Source organism: Heliconius melpomene, chromosome 2 (genome assembly GCF_056956725.1).
Source record: "Heliconius melpomene rosina isolate 202511_hmr_F chromosome 2, ASM5695672v1, whole genome shotgun sequence".
Lineage (NCBI taxonomy): Eukaryota > Metazoa > Arthropoda > Insecta > Lepidoptera > Nymphalidae > Heliconius > Heliconius melpomene.
In genome coordinates, this window is record NC_140390.1 from 7,175,579 (window position 1) to 7,198,971 (window position 23,393).

Below are 23,393 nucleotides of genomic sequence, written 5' to 3' on the forward strand. Positions count from 1 at the left end.
TGGGATCTGTTGCCCCTGCACGCTTAGCTGGGGAGGCCGGCTCCTGTGGCCCCCAAGTGAAAGGATTTGGGTCTTGGCCACGTTGAGCGAGAGCCTCCAATCCGCGAGCCAGTCCGGCAGCAGATCGAGTGCTCGCTGGAGCTTTACGGCGGCGTGGTTGGCGTTGAGGCTCTTGGTCATCAGGGTGACGTCGTCCGCGTACAGGGCGAGTAGCGTGTCCTGGGCGGCTGGCACGTCGTCGGTGTACCAGGAGTAGAGCGCAGGGGAGAGAATACTCCCCTGGGGTACACCGGCGGCAATCGGGTGAAAGCGGGAGCGGGCGTTCTCAACCCTCACCGCGAACGAGCGCCCGCTGAGGAAGGCGGAGATGATGGCTGCGATGTGGTGCGGGGTGCCAGCGCGGAGCACCTTCAACAGGAGCCCCGGATGCCAGACGCGGTCGCACGCGCTGGCGACATCGAAGAAGGCTGCAGCAGCACTCTCCTTCCTATTAGCAGCTGCTGCAGCGAAGTGAAGCACCCTGGCCACCTGGAGGGTGGTTGAGTGGCCGCTGCGGAAGCCAAACTGTTCTTGCCGCGGATGGAGGTGCCGCAGGAGAAGCGGAAGGAGTAGCTTCTCGAACAGTTTGGCTAGAGAACTCAACAGGGTGATTGGCCGGTAGGCATCAGGGCGGCGGGAGTTCTTGCCGGCCTTGGGGAGCATGATGACCAGGCCCTCCTTCCACGCCTGGGGGAAGTAGCCCAGGCGCAGAACGGCGCTGAAGAGCCTGGCCAATGCTGCGACGATCTTCAGTGGTAGGTGGCGTAGTGCTCCGTTGGTGATGTCGTCCAGGCCAGGCGCCTTCCTGAGCTTGAGACGGCAGATCGCCTTCCTCACGGCGGACGGGGAGAAAAATGGTGGCGGCGACAGGGGTAGAGCAGGGGAGGCGAGGCGAGAGAGGACCTCTGCCTCCATGCTGGCGTGGCAATCTGGGCATTCGCTTGGGTTGGGCCGAAAGATGGCCGCCAGCGATCGCGCGGTCAATCTATATGGTAACTAAATACTGGAGACTTCCTGGGACTGGTAAGGACTCGTGCCGCTGGAGTATGCAGAGGTGTTTTCTCGACGGCGGGCAGGCGATCCGAATCGCCTTATCCCTAAGGTTGGTCGGCTTTAATACAAATTCGGGTGTCCCCACCCCTGTGACTCGTTTCCCACGATGCTTTGTTTCTCATGGAGTTATTATATGAAATTCCCTGGAAGTCGGAAATCTATCAGCCTATTGACATCGACATCCAAATGTTCATGTGCCCCAACATGTGCGGCTGGGTTCTCGTAATGCTTTTAAAGAACTTTCTCTCGGAGTCATAAATCTACCAAGGGCCCACATGCCGTCGAGCACTTGTTTTATATTTATTATCTTTTATTTAAACCATGTGTTACAACAATGTTAGACTAGGTTAACTGTCCCCCTCCAAATTCGAAGTACATATTTCGAACGAAACCTGGATCTGAGAATTTAATCATAAATTAGGTATATCAATATAATAATAGTTATAATAGTTATAATAGTTGTCAACCATATTATACTATATTGTGATTTTCATAGTTTAATGTTGGAATTTCATTTATTCTCCATCTTCATCAGCTGTAATTCTTTTTTCCATTGATGGTTTTTTTTTTCATTTGACATCTTCCGCTATTCACAAGTATTTCTTTATAAAATATTTCCTTTGCATATTAATGTTCTAGTTCAGTATAATCTTCGACATCATATATTGTATGCTATAATTACCGTTCGCATTATAGGATAGGAACAGGGAAGGTTGTATTGGATAATAGGTAGAATATTTCATATTTTCTATATACTACTTTACACAATTATTAATTAAAAAATCTAATTAAATTTACAATACAATCTAGTATTTACTGAAAAAAAAATAATATTTTAATATCTTCTAAAATAATATTTATAATTTGATATATGTGATTTACATCTTTCTAATTTATATTTATCATGCGGTTCTATACTTAAGATTTTGTATGGACCCAGAAATCTTGATTTCGTTTTGTGCCTATATACCATTGAATTTTTTAAATAAACCTTATCATCTATTTTAAATACTTTTGGAGGCTTATTCAATCTATCATTCCTATAATTCTTTTGTTTCCTACATTCACAACTTAAAATATATTTCTTAATAATCTTTCGCATGTTTACAAAATAATATTTTTTCCGTAATTGCTTATAAACACTTTCAATACCTGCATGTCTATCATTTAATAAATGTGGTTAAAGAGTTTATTTATTTCTCAAAAGAAATTACATTTCACTTAAAGAGAAATACAGAGTTATCTTAAATAAATACATATTAAACAATGTGAGCGTCGGAATCAGCAAAACATGGTAAATAACAAAAAGGAAAGAAAATCAAATACTCAATTAACAAATGTAAGTGAAAGGGGGTACATTGAGATAATTTAAACATATTGACCATGACCGTTTACACATTCTTTAATCAAATGTAATTGTTTCTCTTTATTATCTATCTCTATTAAAGACTTAGTATATCTAACTGGCTTAAACTTACTATGATCAAAATATTTCCTATATACTTCTGAAACTTTATAATATAATTCTTCATTAGGAATTATAAACGCATATTTTTCTTTACTTAAATATTCTAACATAAAATTTTTAATAACTTTTTCCTCATTGTTTGGTGAAATATAAAAATACCACATACTTTTTTCATATTTCGCGTTTTCGTAAGGCGCACTTTCAAACACTACACGTCTCAAACGTTTCGGTGGATAATTGTTAATAATTGGTATGCCACTATCACTATCTTGTTGGCATGAATGTATTGTTTTACTTAATGTTTTATTGTCTGAAAGCCGTGAATTGGACTCAGTATTTACAGGATTTTCTATTTTTATTTCACATGGTGTACTCTAACTATATTTCCTCACCACAATGAGCTTGTAATAAATCCCAACTTGTCTGGAATATTTCAATTATATTTAATGCATCTGCATCGTGATTCTCTTTATCTTTCACATGTTCTTTTCTATGTGATGTATTGTCGTGGTCGGCAATTTCGTGTAAATTTAAATTAATATTATCAAAATTATTTTCATGGTGGAAAACTTCCTCAGCAACAATACCTTTCCCTAAATTGACCCGACCAGGACGCAATGGAGGGGCTGATTGCATTGAAACATCCCCCATTTCCTGCGGGATCCTATTTGTATTAGGATGATATTGATTCCTTTTAAAATAAGTATTCTGCGGTCTAGTAAAAAAAAATATTTGCATTCGGAGTCCATTGACTTTTATTATGGTTGTAATTATTGTTATTATAAAATTATTATTATAATTATGTCGCATCGGAAAATTATTCAATCGCGATATAGACGGATAAGCTTGTCTCTGGTTATAATTAAAGTTCGATTTATATTGCGAATACGCATTTTGATGTACATTACGCGGCGGCGGTAAAACACTAGAAAAATTTTGTTTAAATTTATTATATCTCCCTTCTGCCTCTAATTGCAATATTCTAGTTGCCGTTTCATTAAAATTACAGTTAGATACATATATTTGATCATGATACGGTAAACTATTTCTTAAGGTATTCTGGGCGGTATTTATGTACGGCTCCATTACCTCATCTACTAAAAATTTTTCACTATATTTATCTAATAATTTACTTCTAATAAAAAATAACTTTTGTTTTAATTCGAATATTAAATCTTTGTATAAACCTTTTCTCTTAACATTTCCTAACTCTATTAATAACGTATTTAAATCTCTATTATCTCCGCATTCTCTTTTTAATGCTAATTCTATATCATTCCATTTAAAATCATGCTCAATCATAGATATTGATATAGCAGCTTTAGATTCTAATTTACTTAATAATAACATAACATTTTGTGGCGTATCTCCACCCGCTATCTGTAGTTATTGCTTAGCACAATAATATAATTATATAAAGTAAATGCATCGCCATTATATGAAGGAACGAACGAAAGTAATGTTTTTGGATCCATTGTTTAATGTAAACACGGGACTCTAAAATGGTAGGACGACTGACTCGCGCTACTTTACTACTCTCACTATTAGAAGGAGAGTGAACAACACTACTAGTATTCCTATAGCTATTATATACAAAAGTTGGGAGTTTCAGATGGGAAGGAATGGTGACAAAGATAATGCTACTTGGTACTTACAGAATGCTCACGACAGCAGCTTCCTTGATCATTTCTTCCACTGATAACAGTATTTTTACGTATTTATTTGGTTTCGTTGCCTAGCCATAGTCTTGAGAGACTTCGCGAAACTTTTGCCGAATTACTTATGATTGCGCGTTTTGTTCACTTAGCTAGGCCCCACCGATGGGCGCCAGTAAAAATATCTTAAACTTTGTATATAAAAACTATTTTACTAAAATAGAATACAATTTTTATTAAAACTAGTTCTTAACTATAAGAGTGCTGGTAGTGGAATCGCCTTATCGGTTTCGGTTTCATTTCCTCCGGCGCCGTGGCGCCGGGAAACGGTTACAGGCAGATGCCCTCTGACCGTGGTTTCTTGCGGTGGTCATTAAGATGGCCACGTCGTTGGGATGGGCACTAGGCCCGGTGGGATTGTGCCTGCCGAGGCAGGCATAGTGAAGTGGAGGCTTGAAGGGGTAGAGAGGGGGGGGATAAGCGTTTACCACCTGGGCGGTCAGCCCAGCCGGGTGAGACCCTTGGTTGCCCCAAGAGAGGCCCAGCTAGACGACCAGCGACCGAGGTGGCTGCTCAGAAGTCGGAGTCTGAAGGGGATGGGGGGATGATATCCCTCGGCGGGCGTTTGGTGGCATCCGGCGGTCGAGTGTGGAGCGGAGCGATGCTGCGTAAGTGCAGGTGGTCCGAAGCATCGGCGCGGCGATACGCGTTGCTCGCGAGCCGGCCGATGTGATCCTCCAGACTCTCTATCCTCAGGTCACGCTGAAGGGTAGCGTTCCTGACGAAGTAGGGAGCCTGGGTAAAGCGCCGGAGGGCAACGTTTTGGACTACCTGCAGGATCTTCTTTTGTGTTTCGCGGTGAGCGCGTACCACGCCGGGCCAGCGTAGGACAGGTGCGGCCTGACGTACGCGTTGTACAGCGACAACTTCGTTCTCAGGGGGAGCTTCGATCGGAATAGAGGACGCAACAAGGAGAGCGCGATTTTGGCCGCGCTGGCTGCTTTTTTTATATGCCCTGCCATGTTTAGTCTTCGGTCGATCACCACGCCCAGATAGGTGGCTCGGCTGCTCCAGGGGACCTGCTGGCCCTGTAAGCTCAGCGGAGGAGGCAGTTTGTGGTGGGGCCCAAAGCTGATCGCTTGGGTCTTGGCGATATTAAGTGCGAGCCTCCACTCCGCCAGCCAGTCCGGCAGCAGGTCGAGGGCGCGTTGGAGCTTCACGGCTGCGTGCTGGGGTTAAGTGACTTCGTAAAGAGGGCAATGTCATCGGCGTAGAGCGCCAGAGTTGCGTCTTGATGCGTCGGGATGTCGTCGGTGTACAAGGAGTATAGGGCAGGCGATAATATGCTGCCTTGGGGGACGCCTGCGGCGATAGGGTGGCTGGACGAGATCTCACTCTCCACCCTTACGCTAAACGTCCTGCCGGTGAGATAGTTCGCCAGGATTACGGCGACGTGGTGGGGGATGCCGGTTCAAGAAACCAGTTCTGAAGCTCTTGAGAAATAACTACTGCCACACCGTTTTTACCCGAGGGTGACCCGGTGTAAATTCGTTTATGTCAAGCTGTTAGTAAGATATATAAGATATTATAATTTTGAAAATTACTCAATATTTCTTAATATCTTTCATAACTATCTTAACCCGCCATTGGTGACGTTAATTTGACTTACGTTGAAATACACAATAAAAAACAAAAAAGAAAACAAATGTACAAAAAGTTAGTATTAAGGCTAAGTAGCCATCTCTTACAGATAACTTTTGGGGTGAAAAGAAGCTGTCATAATTTTAAGGTGGGTAAATAAATAATAAATGTATTTAGATATATACAAAACAATATACTGATACATAGACACTTGTAATATAGTACAATACTCTATGTATTAATAAACAATATACATACATATAGTAGAATATATGTATATAATAAATACATATACTCGTAAATATATCCGACGTAGACAGACATGATTCATGAAGTTGTCACAGAGTGAAGACGATATTTAAATATGAGCCTTTCTACTTAAGCGTAGATGAGCGTGTACTTTAAATTGGCGCTACCTCTGAAAGGGCCCCACTTTAACGTAACAGTCTTAACTATCTATAAGTTTATTAATCTTCGAGATTTCAACTTTGTTAAGATTATGTAGGTCTGGGGCCAAAAATCGTACAAAGAGTTGAAAATAACGAGATTTTAACCCGCGCCTCTTGGAAACCGACCAAGCGCCATGACCTACTAAGACATACGTTCTGCCACCATAAACTCTAATAAATTACAAGCACTGACGAATCTAATATACATGGACAGGATTTGGGGGTATCTGGCAGGTAGTTATAACCATGTTAAGTATGTAACAATTTTTTTTTATCAACCTATCGCCGTGCACTGCTGAACGTACGCCTCCCTCATCAAGCGCTAACCATCCCGGTCTTGGGCTTCTCACATCCATCTGGTGCCAGCCACCTTCTTTAAATCGTCTGTTCATCGTGCTGCAGAGCGTCCTACACTACGCTTGCCTAAGCGCGGTCTCCACTCTAGCACGTATCGGCTCCATCGACCGTCGGTACGTTTGGAAACGTGGCCGGCTCAGTTCCACTTCAGCGTACTGATTCTTCGTGCAATAGACAACGTCATTTCTAATATTACCCCCAAGAAGATATAAGAAAACTGACCTTTATAATTTAACGGAAGTTAGGTATTTTTTGCATAATAGTTACCTAATAGTTTCAAATTCCCTGATAGTACTAACCGGTGTTGGGTGTATGCGCACAGAATCATTCAGGCTTTATAAAATGACGAACGAATCTATTACTCTATTGACTCTCTCTCTCTCTATAATAATTGTCACTTTGAACCATCTAACTGTTATATTTTTTCATAGTAATGTTAATGTACGTGCAGAGAAGCTTACGAAGCTTATATCATAGCGATGGTTTGAGAGCATCAATCTCTCTCTCCCTATTCTAGATTTATTTTGAATGTATGTCAAGTGACACAAAGCTAAATTAATGCGTTTACAGATAAGAAATAACTACTAGCCCATTATAGCTTCCCTATTATTGTTCTAATTAAATTGATAACTAAAATATTTATATGAAAAAAAGATAAATTATGAAAAAAAAAATGCAAGATAGTGTAGGGAGTTCTCATTGTACGCAGTGTCTGACAACGAAGCGCATAGCTATTTTGCTGATAGAACAGAGGATGTTAGTAGCCAGAAAGTAATGATAAAGAAAACAGTGAATATCTTGCAATAAAATTTATTTCAATTTAAATTGTATACAATATGTAAAGTACATAGCATTGTATGGTTGAGTCTATCAAAGTTTGAAACGATTATTATTTTAGGTTTTAACAGTTACAATGAAACATACAAGGTTGAATTTTGAGGTATTATCTTATAAAAAGTTTAATTTTTATTTTGAGCGGCAATGGGATGTTTATAATGATTCTTGTAAATTTTGTGCCAGAATTGTAAACTTTTTTTGTGAAAATCTTTTTTTACTGATAAAGTACTATTTAATACCATATAATTAAGATTATCTTGGCTTACTGCAGGCCACTTTGGATATGAAGATGAAGAACAAGGTGGTACTGGGTTTCTGAAAAAAAAAATCAATTTAATCTTAAGCTAATATATAAATGATAAAAATTTAAACGTAACGGAATTTAAAAACTGTCCAAGCGCCAAGTACTAGTTTAATGGCGCGGATTCAAAGCCCGCTACGTTCAATTTTTTATACGTTTTCTAAAAATGTGAATCTTTTAATTTTCAATTTTGCCTTCTGTTAGACACTATTATCATTTGAAGGCCTGTGGGAAAGACATGTTGATATTTAAATATTTACCCCATTATTTTTTTATAAAATGATATAATTTTATAATATATTTTTATTATATTTAAATAACATAATAAAAAGATTTTCTAAAGAGGCAATAAAGTAATAAGTTACTTAAAATATGTTAATACTCTACTTACCCAGTTGTAATAAAATTAAGCCACACGTCTCTCATTACTTTTTTCATACTTTTGTACTCTGATGATAGATTACTTTCATCTCCTGAATCCATGAGCGCATAATTTCCGGCGGTATGCCCGGCGCCGCGGGTATGTGTAAAGTTAACATATGGTTCATTTTTATCGACAAATTCGTATTGATATAAATATACTTGTTTGTTGCCAGCAGCTGCTTGCAATTCTACACACCTTGCTGCTCCCACAGCAAATATAATATCTGTATAATATTGTACAAACTCTAAAGCATCTTTTTTATCCACAGGCGTATTGTGAAAATAGAATTGTTTAACTTCTTTTTCTACTTCTTCTTGGTCTTCTTTATCTTTGAATTTCAAATCCATAGGAAGAAATTGAGTAAAATTTTTATTAATCTTATCAATCGACGACTTAAAATCATCTATACGATAAACGCCTTCCATAGGAGTAATACCATACAGCATAGGTAATTTTGTGAAATTGCCACTTTTTAAAATATTAATAGGATAATCATCGAGGAAACGTTCTTGTCCAACATCAGCTTCTACACAGGGTCCAAATCCTGTTGAACTATCAGTGCTGTGGTCGAAATCGATAGAAAAAAGCATGTCAAATGAGGCATTTTTATAAAAAGATTGTAACTTTTCTATATCATTGACATCAACAAAACCTAATTGGCTTGCAAAGTTCTTTGCATTCGCCAGGGGATCAATTTGGACACTCCTTGGCGCAACACTATTTCCACTTTCTGGGATTACTTTATGAAACAATCCTTTTGCTGCTTTCGAAAGCATCATGAGATCAACCGATGCGCCTCCAGCATCCCATCCATCAATAGTTACATCATTGGGATTTCCACCAAACTTCGCAATATTTTTTTGAACCCATCGTAATAAAGCCAATTGATCCTTCATAGCTGCATTACCGGGTATGTCTTTAGTACCCAGGCTCAGGAAACCGTGTGGTCCAAGACGATAGTTAAAATTTACAATAACGAGTTTTTTACTCTCTAGCAAATGAGTTGGTGATCTTATAGCACCATAAGTGAACTGATACGCTCCTCCGTGGAAAAATACTAGTACTGGTAAGCTAGTTTCATTTGTGTCAGGCACAAATATGTTGGCAATTAGGCAGTCTTCTTGAGTCTTGTATTTAGGATTTTTGTTTACTACTTTACCATTTCGAGTACGTGCACCTTGTGGACATACAACAAAATTTTGAACTGCTTCTAATGTCTTATTCCATTTTGGTGCTGCAAGAGGTGCCTGAAAATATAAATATAAATGTGATAAACGAAGAAATTTTATAATATTTATATCTGAATTCTTCTATATTGCAAAAACAGAATGCTTAAGAGAACGAATAAAGAAATATGAAATAATTTTTAATTAATATGTAGGAATAAGGCAATGAGAAACAAATCATGAAGATTATTTTAATATTAGATCAAATAACTTTTGTGACCTAGTGATAAATGATTATTATTATTAATTATTAATAATAATAATAATAAGCCCCCTAAAATCCAACCACACGTCCTGATCGACCACCTGATCACGTAGGGGGCGGACACACGATGAATAAATTACTGGCGTGGCCAACGTGGCGATGGTAACCCATCAAATATGGAGACCAGATTAAGAAAGAAACTGAGAGGGCCGCTTCCCGAGGGCAATCGTCGGGGCGCACCTGGAGCTGACGCTGGGTGTTTCAGCATACGGACCGTCAGTGGTGAGGAGCTGAACAGGCGGGCTTCCACCGGGGATTTACAACCCGAAGAATCGACAGCCGAACACTTACACACATACACAAGTAGAGTCAATAGCCCAAGTGAACCGTACAGTCCGAGTACCGCATCGTATAACCCTTCGGTACATTCATCACCAACATCTTCGGTCTGTAGTAGAGGTCCACCTACACCGCTTTTGGATGTTGCGCAGGAGGCAAATGCCTTTTTACCCGCGTCCACCAAAGCTGGTAAACCTAGAGTGCGTATGCAATGGAGCAAAGATGTAAACCTATTTATCATGCGCACTTACTACCACATCACTAAATTAGAAACAGATATGACTATATACAGAAAAAAATTACACGAACAATTCTTACTAAATTACCCCCAAATTAAAGTATCAGAACAAAGAATTTCAGATCAAAGAAGAACAATAGAAAGAAATAAATTACTATCTCAAGAAATACTGAATCGATTAAAAGAAGAAGTAAGGATACAACTACAGGAAGAAGAAACAAATAATGTAAATATTACAGAAATATCAAATCACACATATATACAAACAAGAACTTCCTCGCCAACCACATTTCAATATAACGCAAATAGCCAACAAACACAAACTTCTCATAGTTTTACACAAACTGAAACGATAACACAGCTATTAGAGAACGACATTGAAGGCTTTGTAAATGTGCAACCACCTAATGAAGAATACATACGCATCATAATAGACAAATTCCGTACTAATTTGACCTTATACGCAGGCATGGATCCAAAGATGAGACCAAAACTACCAAAGCTCAGATACTGTCGCAAACTTTATCAACTTTCGAACTTATTTAATGAAAATATTCTTATAGAATACATTTCTCCAGATACAAAACTTATAGACCTACATACATTAATATACTGCACTGCGCTAACTATAACAGAAGAATTGAACTACAAAATTACAGGACACTCAAGAATTAATAGTAAAAGTAACAAATATAAACCATCCTGGCAATATAGATTAGAAAAGGATATAAAAAAACTGAGAGCAGATATAGGAAAATTAACACAATTCATCAATAATAATAGATCTAAAAAAATAATGGAAAGAGTAGAATTTTTACTAAAAACTACAAAGGTACATACAAAACATGAAAAGAATAATAAAAGACCGGAAGAAGTTTTAGATACTTTAAAACAGAAATTAGCACTTAAGTCACATAGATTAAAGAGGTATAATAAAGCGCAAGAGCGAAAAGCTCAAAATAATACATTTGTCAGAAATGAAAAACAATTCTATAGAAATTTACTTAAACCACAAAATTTGATTCAAGATAAAGTAGAAACACCAACTAAAGAAGAACTAGAAAAATATTGGTCAGGTATTTGGGAAGAGCAAACATATCATAATAATCAAGCAGATTGGATAACAAAGGAAGAACAAAGATGGCATGACCTAGAAGTTATGGATTACAATAAAATAGTAAAAGAAGATATTAAAGAAATTACAGATAAGTTACACAATTGGAAATCACCAGGAATAGATAAAATTCATAACTTTTGGTTTAAAAAACTTACTTTCCTTCATAGTTCATTAGCTAAGAATATATCAGAAATCATCTCTGGACAACAAAACATACCCGAATTATTAGCTACCGGAATAACTTATATGCTACCCAAAAACAATTTCTCTACACAACCGTCTCAATATCGGCCAATTACGTGTTTACCTACTTTATATAAAATTGTCACTTCACTTATTACACAGAAAATTAATAAACATATAGAGAACAACAACATTATAGCAGAAGAACAAAAAGGCTGTAGGCGGGGCCACATGGGATGTAGGGAACAACTTATCATAGACTCCACCATAATGAAACATGCCTTATCAAAAAATAAAAATTTGCACTGTACGTACATCGATTATCAGAAAGCATTTGATAGTATTCCACACTCTTGGTTACTACATATACTAAATATTTACAAAATAAACCCTAAAATAATTAATTTCTTAACAAACATTATGACCCAATGGAAAACTACACTACATTTACATAGTTCGAACTACAATATAAACACTAGAGAAATAGCTATTAAAAAAGGAATTTATCAAGGTGATTCCCTGAGCCCATTGTGGTTCTGCCTAGCCTTAAACCCACTTTCTTACCTATTAAAATGTAACCGAGCTGGATATGTACTTAAACATGACAATAATGAAACAATAATATCACACTTAATATATATGGATGACATTAAATTATATTCTAAAAACAATAAAGAGATGAAAACACTTATAGATACTACAACAGAATTTAGTGAAGATATACATATGCACTTTGGACTAGACAAATGTAGAACTGTTCATATAGTTAAGGGTAAAATCCGGCCCGGCGATTACGTGATTAATGAAATAGATAAAATTACTGCAATGGAACCCAATGAATTTTATAAATACCTAGGACTTCAGCAACTGAAAGGATTAAACCACACAGCTATCAAAGAAATAATAACGAATGAATATAAAAAGAGAATTAACGCCATTTGTAAAAGTCAACTATCAAGTAAACATCTAATAAAAGCCTTAAATACATACGCAATACCAATTTTAACCTACACATTTGGAATCGTAAAATGGTCAAATAGTAATATCGAACAAATAGAACGCTTAACACGCACTGCACTCACTAAACACAACAATCTACATCCTAAATCCGCAATTGAAAGATTAACTATAAAACGAAAACATGGAGGAAGAGGTCTAATAGATATAAAACATTTATGGCAGAAACAATTACATAATTTATCAAATTTTTTTTATACAAAAGCTCAGTCAAGTGACATACATAAATCAATAGTCCAAAATGATTTTAAATATACGCCTTTAAATCTTAATGATTGCCAAAGTACAGAAAATTTAACAAACACAGATCCACAAAAAAAGAAAATAGAAGAATGGATGAAGAAAGTAATGCACGGTAGACACCCTAATGACCTACAACAACCCCATATAGATCTTGAAGCTTCAAACAAGTGGTTACAGACAGGCAGTTTATTCCCGGAAACAGAGGGTTTTATTATTGCAATTCAGGATCAAATAATTAACACCAAAAACTTTAGAAAATATATTATCAAAGACCCCACTGTTACAAGTGATAAATGCCGCAGGTGCCATACACAACCAGAAACCATACAACACATAACAGGAGCCTGCGCAAGCCTCACACAAACGGACTACACTCATCGACATTATCAACTAGTAAATATAATACATCAAATCTTAGCACACAAACACAAACTTATACAAGACACAAATATCCCTTATTATAAATATACCCCCCAATCTGTTCTGGAGAATACCTCCCATAAAATATATTATGATCGCACAATACTCACTGACAAAACCATACACTTCAATAGACCAGATATAACACTACAAGATAAAATTAATAAAACTGTTTACCTGATAGACGTCGCAGTTCCTAATACTCACAACATTCAAAAAACAATAGTTGAAAAAATTAATAAATATGCAGATCTTAAAGAAGAAGTCACTCGTATTTGGAAACAAAACAAAGTCTACGTCGTCCCAATTGTTATATCCACCACTGGCGTCGTACCAAAAGCCATTCACCATTATTTAAAGATGATAGACTTAGAAGACAGTATAATACACACCCTACAAAAAGCTGCTATTTTAAATACGTGTAGGATGGTGAGGAAGTTCTTGCAGATAGAGGAGAATAATATTAGCACACAAAATTGAACACACTGCACTCCATAATTACTTGGCGCATGCCCGTTTTTATGGTTCTTTGCCAGTTAAAAGCTGAGAAATTAAAATAAAAAACATAATAATAATAATAAATGATTATTATTATTAATTATTAATAATATATGTTATTAATTATTAACAATGTCCTCTAAATGCAGTGTATGTTCATCAAGTATATTAAAAAAGAAGAAATATGTTGCTCTTCTTGTACGGAAAAATTTAATTACGCATGTTTAAGAATAAGTGACGCTAATTTGAAAAAGATGTCAGTGAAGCATAAGGAAACCTACATATGTCCTAATTGCGCAGAGAAAACATCTCCGTCTGCCGAATACACGAATAAAAACTGCAAAGAACTACAAATACAAAATTTGGAATATATTTTGGATAAAAAATTGACTGATTTTAAAAACAATATCATAGCGGAATTAAAGCAAACTGTACTATTGGAAATAAAAAATAATTTAACTACATTATCCTCGGAACTATTGAATTTGGCAACTTCTCAAAATACATTACAAAGTGAGCATGAAAAATTGATTGCGAAGCACAATATTCTCAAAACACAATTTAGTAAATTGGAGGAGAGTGTAAGCGAACTGACTTGTCAATTTTCAAAACAGCAACAATGGGTAAGACAGCAGAATATAGAAATAATAGGTGTTCCTGAATTGAATAATGAAGACATACCTGGCATTATTATTAAAGTTGCCAATCACGCTGGTGTGTCTCTGCACCATCATGATATTGAATTTGCGAACAGAATCACACCAAGACAAAATATCAAGGACAGGCCACGAGTTATTGTTTGTAAACTTAAAAACAGACTCCTCAAGGACAACATCCTATCCGGCTTGGAAAAAACTCGAGGTATCACGTCTCAAGACATAGATATATCAGGGAGGATAAATAGAATTTTTGTAAATGACCATCTCACGCCACAGAATAGGTATTTGTTGAAAAAAAGTAAACAACTCGCAACTGAAAAGGCTTATAAGTTTGTTTGGTCAAAAAACTGTTCCATCTTTGTGCGAAAAAACGAGGTAACACATGCAATCGCTATAAATTCAGAAAAGGATTTATTAAAAATAATTTGAAAGTTTATATTATTAATCTGTGTCACTTTACTCTTTTCATAAATGTATATCGCTATTTAAATTTTAAAATAACATTTTTTAAAGTTTTATTTTATTTTTATTATATAAACAAGTTAGGATTTAATGCACCCTTAACACACGTCACTCTCACATACACTTATTACATTAACTCGCACACTTATACACTTTTTACTTGCTTATATATAATTTTTAATAAAGCAATTATTTTCTTACTGCTAATTTATCAAACACATCTGCCATCCCATAAAATTGACTATGTTTCCCCCACTATAATTTCCTATATATATTTAAAGTATGTAATCAAACTATTTAAAAATATTATTATAAGTGATTAATTCAATTAAATTATATTACCAAAATGTTCGTGGTCTCCGTACTAAGGTTAATGATATTTATCAAAGTGTATTGCCTAATGATTTCGATTTAATATTTATAACAGAGACATGGTTAAATAATAGTTTCCTAAACAGTGAGGTAAGTGATGCACGCTATGATATTTTTAGATGTGATCGAGACACCAAATCCTCCCATAAAAGTATAGGTGGTGGAGTTATGATATACGCTGAGCAGGTGTACCATGCACAACTGAGGAGCGAGTTCTCACGGGTGGGTGTTGAATTAGTTTGGATAACAATAGGTGCGCGCGGTTTTGGTATTACTCAGCGACGAGCTGTCCACTTAGGAGTAGTTTATGTACCTGGAGACATGCAGCATTCTCAGAGATTAGCTTTAGTGTTGGATTCTTTGAATGCCGTAATGCAAGCTCATCCTGATGATCATGTCATATTATTGGGCGACTTCAATATGCCCAATATACAATGGGATTCACGAGGAGGGCTAACTTGTGCAAAAGAAGGCACCAATGAAACATTTACTACTGCTGTTACTTTCTTGCATGCATTACAGTTTCATGGACTCCTGCAACTCAATAAATATTCCAATTTCAGTGGAAATATTTAAGATTTAGTTATAGCTAATACTAACTTAAATATATCAATTTCAACCGATCCTTTACTAAGTGAAGATAAATATCACCCGGCATTAGAAATTGACAGTGTTGAGATTTTTACACCGAGGTTCGTCTTGAAAAGTTTATAAAATATTTATTTCAGAAAGCAGACTATGATCGTATAAAGAAGGAACTTTCTTTAATTAATTGGAATATTATTTTTCAAAATAAATCAGTAGATGAATCTTTAAATTGTTTTTACGAAATTCTATATAAATTAATTAATGATTTCGTGCCTAGGCATGCCGTGGGAGGTAGACACAATTATCCTGTTTGGTACTCTAGGGCTTTAATAAATGTTATTAGGGAAAAATATAAAATACACCATAAATGGAAAGTATATGGTAATTTATTGGACTACGATGAATTTAAACTTTTGAGGGATAGGCAAAAGCAGATGCAAAAAACGTGCTTTAAGCGTTACGTACTTTACATTCAGAATCATATATTGAAATCACCGGAAGTTTTGCACACGTATGTTAGGTCGAAACGTAAGAAAGCATCGAATTATCCCAGCATCTTGTATTACGACAACGAAATCTATGACGACGAACTAAAAATCTGTCAAGGTTTCAATAAATATTTTAAAAGTGTCTTTATTGATTCCACGCTAAATTATACCGAACAAAGTTATAATGTTTCCTCCTTTTCAGACGAAAATTTATATACGATTAGGCTTACAGAGACAGAAATTCTGAAGGTATTTGAATCGCTTAATATACGAAAAGGTCCTGGTAGTGATAATATACCTTCAGTATTTTTCAAAAACTGTGCTAAAGAGGTTGCTTTTCCTTTAATGCTTTTATATAATAAATCACTGAGTGAAGGTATTTTTCCATCTAAACGGAAAGAAGCACACATCATACCTATACATAAAAAAGGATCTGAAACTCTAATTACAAACTATCGTCCTATATCTATTTTGAATATATTGGGTAAAGTGCTAGAAAAACTAATATATACTAAATTGTATTCTGTTCTCAGCAGAGCCATACCTAATAATCAAAATGGATTTATGAAAAGGCGATCAACTAATTCTAATCTGATTGGGTTTACAAGTGACATTTTGAAATACATGGACGAGGGATATCAGGTTGACGTAATTTATACAGATTTCGAGAAAGCGTTTGACCGCGTGGACCATGTTATCCTTATGAAAAAACTATATGCCTTAGGTATACGAGGAGATTTATTTCGTTGGATGAAATCTTATATATCTAATAGAAAGCAAGCTGTTAGATTGGGGGGTCTCGATCTGATTACGTCTGTATTACTTCTGGAGTACCCCAAGGCTCACATCTAGGACCACTGCTATATAATATATATCTTTTTGATATAAGAGATTGCTTTAAGCATTCTAAGTTTTCAATGTTTGCAGACGATAAGAAGGTGTACATGAAAGTGAACAGCATTACAAACTGCTTATTGATCCAAAGCGACTTAGATAGGTTAAGTCAATATTATAGAAACAATAGGATTACTGTCAATGTCGAAAAATACAGTCAAATTACTTTTACACGAAAAAACACTTTAATCGATCATGCCTATATTATTAATAACTCTCCGATTAACAAAACTCATTTGGTTCGTGATTTAGGGATTTTATTGGATAGCAAATTGCAAATAAATGAACATATTAATTACATTACGAATAAAGCTTACAAATATTTAGGTTTTGTTATTCGTTCATGTAAACCCTTCAAAAACATTAATTGTATAAAGAGTGTTTATTTTGCGCTTGTAAGAAGCATATTAGAGTATGGTAGTTGTATCTGGAATCCTCAGTTTGCTAAATATATAAATGCTATTGAAGTTATACAAGTAAAGTTTATTAAACACCTGAACTTTAAAATACATAGGAATTTTGGGACCTGTGAGAAAAGCTGTAAACACTTTCATATTGCTTCGCAAAGTAATCGTCGTGAATTATTGGACTTGATGATAATTTATGACCTTCTGTCAGGCAGCATTGATTCACCCGAATTGCTTTCATGTCTAAATATCAACGTACCTATAAAAAGAACTAGAATAGCCCAGTCTAATCTATTTTATGTACCTACATCACATACTAAATACGCGGCTAACTCTTTTTTCTCTCGGGTACCATTATTATACAATATAAAGTATGCTCATATTGATCTCTTCCATTTATCTGCAGATTCTTTTAGAAACCAAATTAAACGGTTTCAATCTACATAATTGCTTATTGTTATACACACACGCATATACATACACACACATACATACACACACATACATACACACGGATACATACACACACACATAGATACACACACAACACACACACACAAATGGGGCATTTTATCTTATTATTTTATTTTTTATTTTATTTTTGGTATATATTATTACTTTTACCTTTTTACTTTGCATTGTTTTGTTTTGTTATTTCTTTTTTTATTTAAATATTTAAATATGTATCTTTTTTTTTCTAATAATATGTTTAAATTATGTGTAGCTCTGTACAGTACTTAGATAATATTAATAAGTAGAAAACTATAATTGGCTTTATTTTTTTGTATAAGTTTTTTTTTTATAAGTAGTTATTAATATGCTGTTGTTTTCTGTAAAATAAAATAAATAAAAAAATAAATAAAATAAATTATTACTTACTGCAAATTTATTTTCTCCAAGTGGTGCTGTAGCGTATGGTATACCATAATATTCAAAATAACATGCTCCGTCGGGTCGGTAACCGCGTACTGGACCTTGATCAATGTTTATAACACGATCTTCTAAGGACGTCGCTAGCTTTACAAAAATACATAATAATAATCCCAGTCTAATCATCTTGATAGCTGTAAGAATAACTTAAAATTAGCCAAACTATATATAGACAAAGAAGTAATTAAGTAATAATATGGTTCATAATCTCAGTCTACTAATTTATGTCTATGTTCTTAATAATATAGTCTATACTTATAATATCTATATAAGAAATATCTACTAAGCAAGAGATTTTTAAAACACTTACACTAAGGAGTACAGAAATACAATGATTAAAAATTGTGCCCCCTAGTTAATATATACATACGTGAACAATTACGATATATAATAAAATTCGATTAACGCACTTGTAAAAACATTGTTTTTGTGTAATATATTGTTTAAATATTATCTGTACCAATATTGATAAAAAACTGAACTAATTCCATTTTAACCCGGCGTCGTGGGGCTGGGTCATAATTACCCATTATAATTATTATAATATTATTATTATCTATACTTAATATAATAAAAAGGAAGAATTTTTTTGATTCTTAGGCCTTCGTACATTCTGAAGAAGATATGAATCCTTATAAGATCACAGTGTTGTCCGTCTGTCTGGCTGTCTGTTTGTTTATCAAGACCCTTTATCTGAAGAACGCCTGGAGATCTTCTTCTTCCTCCTTCTTGGCATTAATCCCGGCGTATGTTAACAAGGTCTGCCTGCCACTTTGCACGATCTTTAGCGTCCTCAGTGGTCAGAACATCGGCTCTCATGCGTCCGGAAGGTCTAGCTCCAATACAGATACAGACATAGCAAGGTACTTCAATCCGACTCCTAGAGCTTACCCGCTACGTCATGAACCCCAAGACTGCCTCGAATGAATGCGTTACGTATGCGGTCAGATTGCGTTACGCCGCATATCCATATCACCATCTTCATTCCGTGATGTCTTCCCGTCCTCCGTTTCCTGAGTGTGCCGAGATAGTGCTGGCCTACATTCGGTGCCGTATAAAAGAACAGATCGGATGATGCTCTTGTATATATGTGATATACTTTGCCATAACAAGTTAGAGAAAAATATTAAAAAAAATAAAGTATAATATGTGGAGAAATCAATATATATTTTAATTACAACTCAAGTGATGAACTGGTGGTAAATTGGTTGACGTTAAAAAATGAAGCATGTTACTTCTTATTTTGAATAAAATTATTTGACTTTGACTTTATATTAACCACCCCATAAGTATAGTATAATAACTACCCCAGATCAAAGTAATATTTATTATAGAAATAAAACAACAAATGTAAAAATTAATTGCTAAGAATGTCATCTTATACATACATATCTATTTTTATCGAGTAGCTATGATGTCATAAGAATTATATATATTCGTCCTTGATTTATTATACTTTAATATAATTTTCTTTGAAGAACACTTGAACAAACAATTTATATTAATATACAAATGGAATGGAAGATGAATTGTCTTCCTACAGACTTTCAATTGTGTAGATCTTGTATTCTTTTTTTGGATGCTATATTTACATAAAGTTTAACCCTATAGAGCTCGATTTTTGTTCTCACTCACATGATGACCGCACGAGTACGTCGTACTAGGATACTTACGTTAGGATACTTCCTACGTACGTAGAAAGTATCCTAACACACAAATTAGTTTTTCATTTTAAATTCGACGCAAAAATACGCAAACGTCAATGCTAATGACAAAATTGACAGAAAAAAGTTACTATTTAAGTTATTTTTTATTAGATTTTCTATTAAATATGCCAATCAAAGAACAGATCTTTTTTATTCGGCCAGTGCACAAGTTTTAAAATGAAGCACTAACGAACAATAGGTAACTAAAATATTTTTTTAATTGTATTAATTGTTTCATTTATATATATTTTTTTATTTGTTGATAAGAAATATTACTGGACTTAGCATAAAAGAATAGAAAAAGGGTAAAAAATAGGAAAAAAGTGAAAGAACACGTCTAATAGTAGTTGAGGCCGTGGTCGTGGCGGAGGGGCACAGAGTGTCACTGTAAAGCCGACTGGATGTCGGTTCGATCCCTACTCGAGAACATGAAATATTTATTTGAGTTTATATTTCCATTTCTTCGGTCTGGTGTCGAGGCAAAGTGCGGCGTTGAGTTCTACCACTCAACACGCGATGCCTCCAGAATTCGGCAAAAACTGGGGAACGGAGTGTCTTCTGTCCCTCTGTCTACCCTGCTTTGTGCGGGATACAGAAGGGATCGGATACTTTCTCAACATTAGGTACAAAAATAAAAATAATGAAACAAAAGAGGAAGTAAAAGATACGCATTATTATATCAAAGAAGACTATCTAAAACAAATGGTCTCGAGACCGGAGAAAGGAAGAAAACTACAACAACTACAATTGGCAAGAGATAAAGGAATGTTTCCTTTATGTAGGTATGTACGCGTTATCAAGTATAAGACTTTTTATTATTTTTAAAGTGTATTTTTACACTCAGGGAAAAAATATACTTATTTAGAAAAACATACGAAACCGTCCAGGCGCTCTGCCTACTAAGACATACGTTCTCATCAAGCTACATCGAAATTCTTATACGCTTGTTACAACTTATTTATGTTGTTAGTTGTATCTCTGTAGGGAGATTTTTACAAAAGTTCGCTACCCTATGATAGTTGCTAAGAGTTATAGCCTGGCTAGTATGCTATCTATATATATAAAATCGAAAGGTCACTCACTCATCACGAAATCTCAGAAACTACATGTGCTAGGAATCTCAAATTTTGCAGAGGAGTTATTTATAGGACGTGGGTGCTCGCTAGGACGGGAATTTGCAATATTCGACGCCTAAGGGGTTGTTTTTGGGGTTGATAGTTTATATGAAACTTCGTTACTACAAATGCTAGGAGTTTCAAATTTTGCATAGACGTCACTTATAGGACGTAGGTACTCATGGAGACAGAAATAATAATAAAGTAATTCACGCAGGCGAAGCTGCGGGCGGGCAGCTAGTTTATTATATATATTTTTAACATTTTTAAAGTGTCATTTCACATTTAGAAAATAAAAATACTTATATAGAAAACGTATAAAATTTGAACATAGCGGAACTCGAGCCCATGCCTCTTAGAAACCATAGAAATTAGGCATTAATTTTACTGATGAACTGGTGGTAAATTGTTTGACGTTCAAACAATGAAAGACTAACAATGAAGCATGTAACTTGTTATCTATATAAGTAATGATTTTATATAAATAGTTTTAACATTCACGATAATTTGTTATAAAAAGGTTTTAGGTTTGAGGTGGCGCAGCGGCTCAAGAACGTGACTGTAACGCGACAGTTGTGGGTTCGATCTCCAATCGAGGAAATGAAATAAATATTTACTGATTTAATTATATGTTCGCTTTGCTCTGGTATCGAGAAAAAGAGCGGCGTTGAGTTCTGCCACTCAACACGGAATGCCTCCAAAATTCGGCGGAAAGTGGAGTGTATTTAAGGTTCCCTCTGCCTATCCTGTGTATGTGCGGGATACAGCGTAAAGCTGATTTTATTCTTTAGTTTTCGTAAAGGTAACACATATTCAAGTATTAAATAGAACTACTTTAATTTGATTGTCAATAAAATGTTGATAGTCTCAACTTAATTAACTAATTTAGATGAGCTATATTTTTTTCTAGAAAACATATTGTTTAGCGTCTTATCTTCTGAAACGCAATAAATTGATTTTCTTTTTCGAATTTTGTAGATCGTTATTTTCGTTATTAAATTTACACACAGAAAAAGTTATTTTCTTATTTTTTTCTTGTTAATTCAAAAAATAGACGGCAACAAATTTAAATTTATTTGAAAATATACAATACTAGCGACCCGCCCGCGGTTTTTTCGAAAAAACAGGGAAACTAAGCATTTTCGGTTGAACCCTAAAAATAATACCCTTAGAGGGGGGGCAAAACTTGGTATTAGAGGCGCTAGTTCAAGTGAGGTGTCAGATGAAAGGGCTCAGGCTAAGTCTAACCTGTTTTGTATGGAACCCTGGGCGAGCTCGACTCGCGCTTGACCGTTTTCTATTATAAAATGAATTATTAGACTTAGAATAGACTAGACTTATTTATTAGAGATAGATCAAAGATAATTTTGTTTCAATAAGTTTCAAAGTAATTTTGATCAAAGATAATTATGAAGATTAATAGTCTAAAAAGTAGGTAAAAGTGTATGCGAGTAAAAATATCTTAAACTTTGTATATAAAACCTATTTTATTAAAATAGAATACAATTTTTATTAAAACTAGTTCTTATTAACTATAAGAGTGCTGGTAGTGCCTTATCGAACGTTCTTTCTTCCGGCCCGTGAGCCGGGAAGCGATGGCAGGGCGTTAGCCCTATTATCGCGGCTGCTATCTCCACCCATTAATATGGGTGCGTCATTGGGGTGGCAGTTTACCTATGGGTCGGGGGATTGCGCCTGTCTTGTGTGACAGGGGCACGGGGGGGGGATTGTTTCAGGGGGAAGGATGAGCTAGATGCCACCTGGGCGGTCAAGCTCAGCCAGATGAAACCCTCGGTAGACCCAAGGGAGGCCCAGCTTAAGCGACCAGCGACCGAGGTGGCAGTTCAGGAATCGGACTCGGGATCGGATTCAGAGGGAGGGAGGAGGTCCCTCGGCAGGCGTCGTACGTCAAGGGGCCGCGTGTACCACGGCGCGATGCTGCGAAGGTGCAGGTGGTCCGAGACATCCGCACGACTGAACGCGTTGGACGCGAGCCGGCGGATGTGATCCTCCAGGCTCTCTATTCTCAGGTCACGCTGGAGAGTAGCGTTCCTGACGAAGT

General features: G+C 35.9%; 2 protein-coding genes across 2 annotated transcripts; one reads left to right on the forward strand and one right to left on the reverse strand.

The window, feature by feature from the left end:
• Positions 1 to 4,714: 4,714 nt before the first annotated feature.
• On the reverse strand, positions 4,715 to 9,826 carry LOC146540648 (venom carboxylesterase-6-like). The gene is made up of 6 exons (XM_085205545.1): positions 9,782 to 9,826; positions 8,192 to 9,471; positions 7,739 to 7,814; positions 5,742 to 5,777; positions 5,047 to 5,444; positions 4,715 to 4,961 (listed from the first exon to the last, which is right to left on the reverse strand). Exons 1-6 carry the CDS (start codon positions 9,824 to 9,826, stop codon positions 4,715 to 4,717), a joined length of 2,082 nt encoding a protein of 693 aa, XP_085061671.1.
• Positions 9,827 to 9,831: 5 nt separating this feature from the next.
• On the forward strand, positions 9,832 to 19,437 carry LOC146540649 (uncharacterized). The gene is made up of 6 exons (XM_085205561.1): positions 9,832 to 12,304; positions 12,755 to 12,997; positions 13,397 to 13,641; positions 13,860 to 14,650; positions 15,323 to 15,701; positions 19,111 to 19,437. The coding sequence occupies exons 1-6, from the start codon at positions 9,832 to 9,834 to the stop codon at positions 19,435 to 19,437; spliced, it is 4,458 nt and encodes a 1,485-aa protein (XP_085061687.1).
• Positions 19,438 to 23,393: the final 3,956 nt, after the last annotated feature.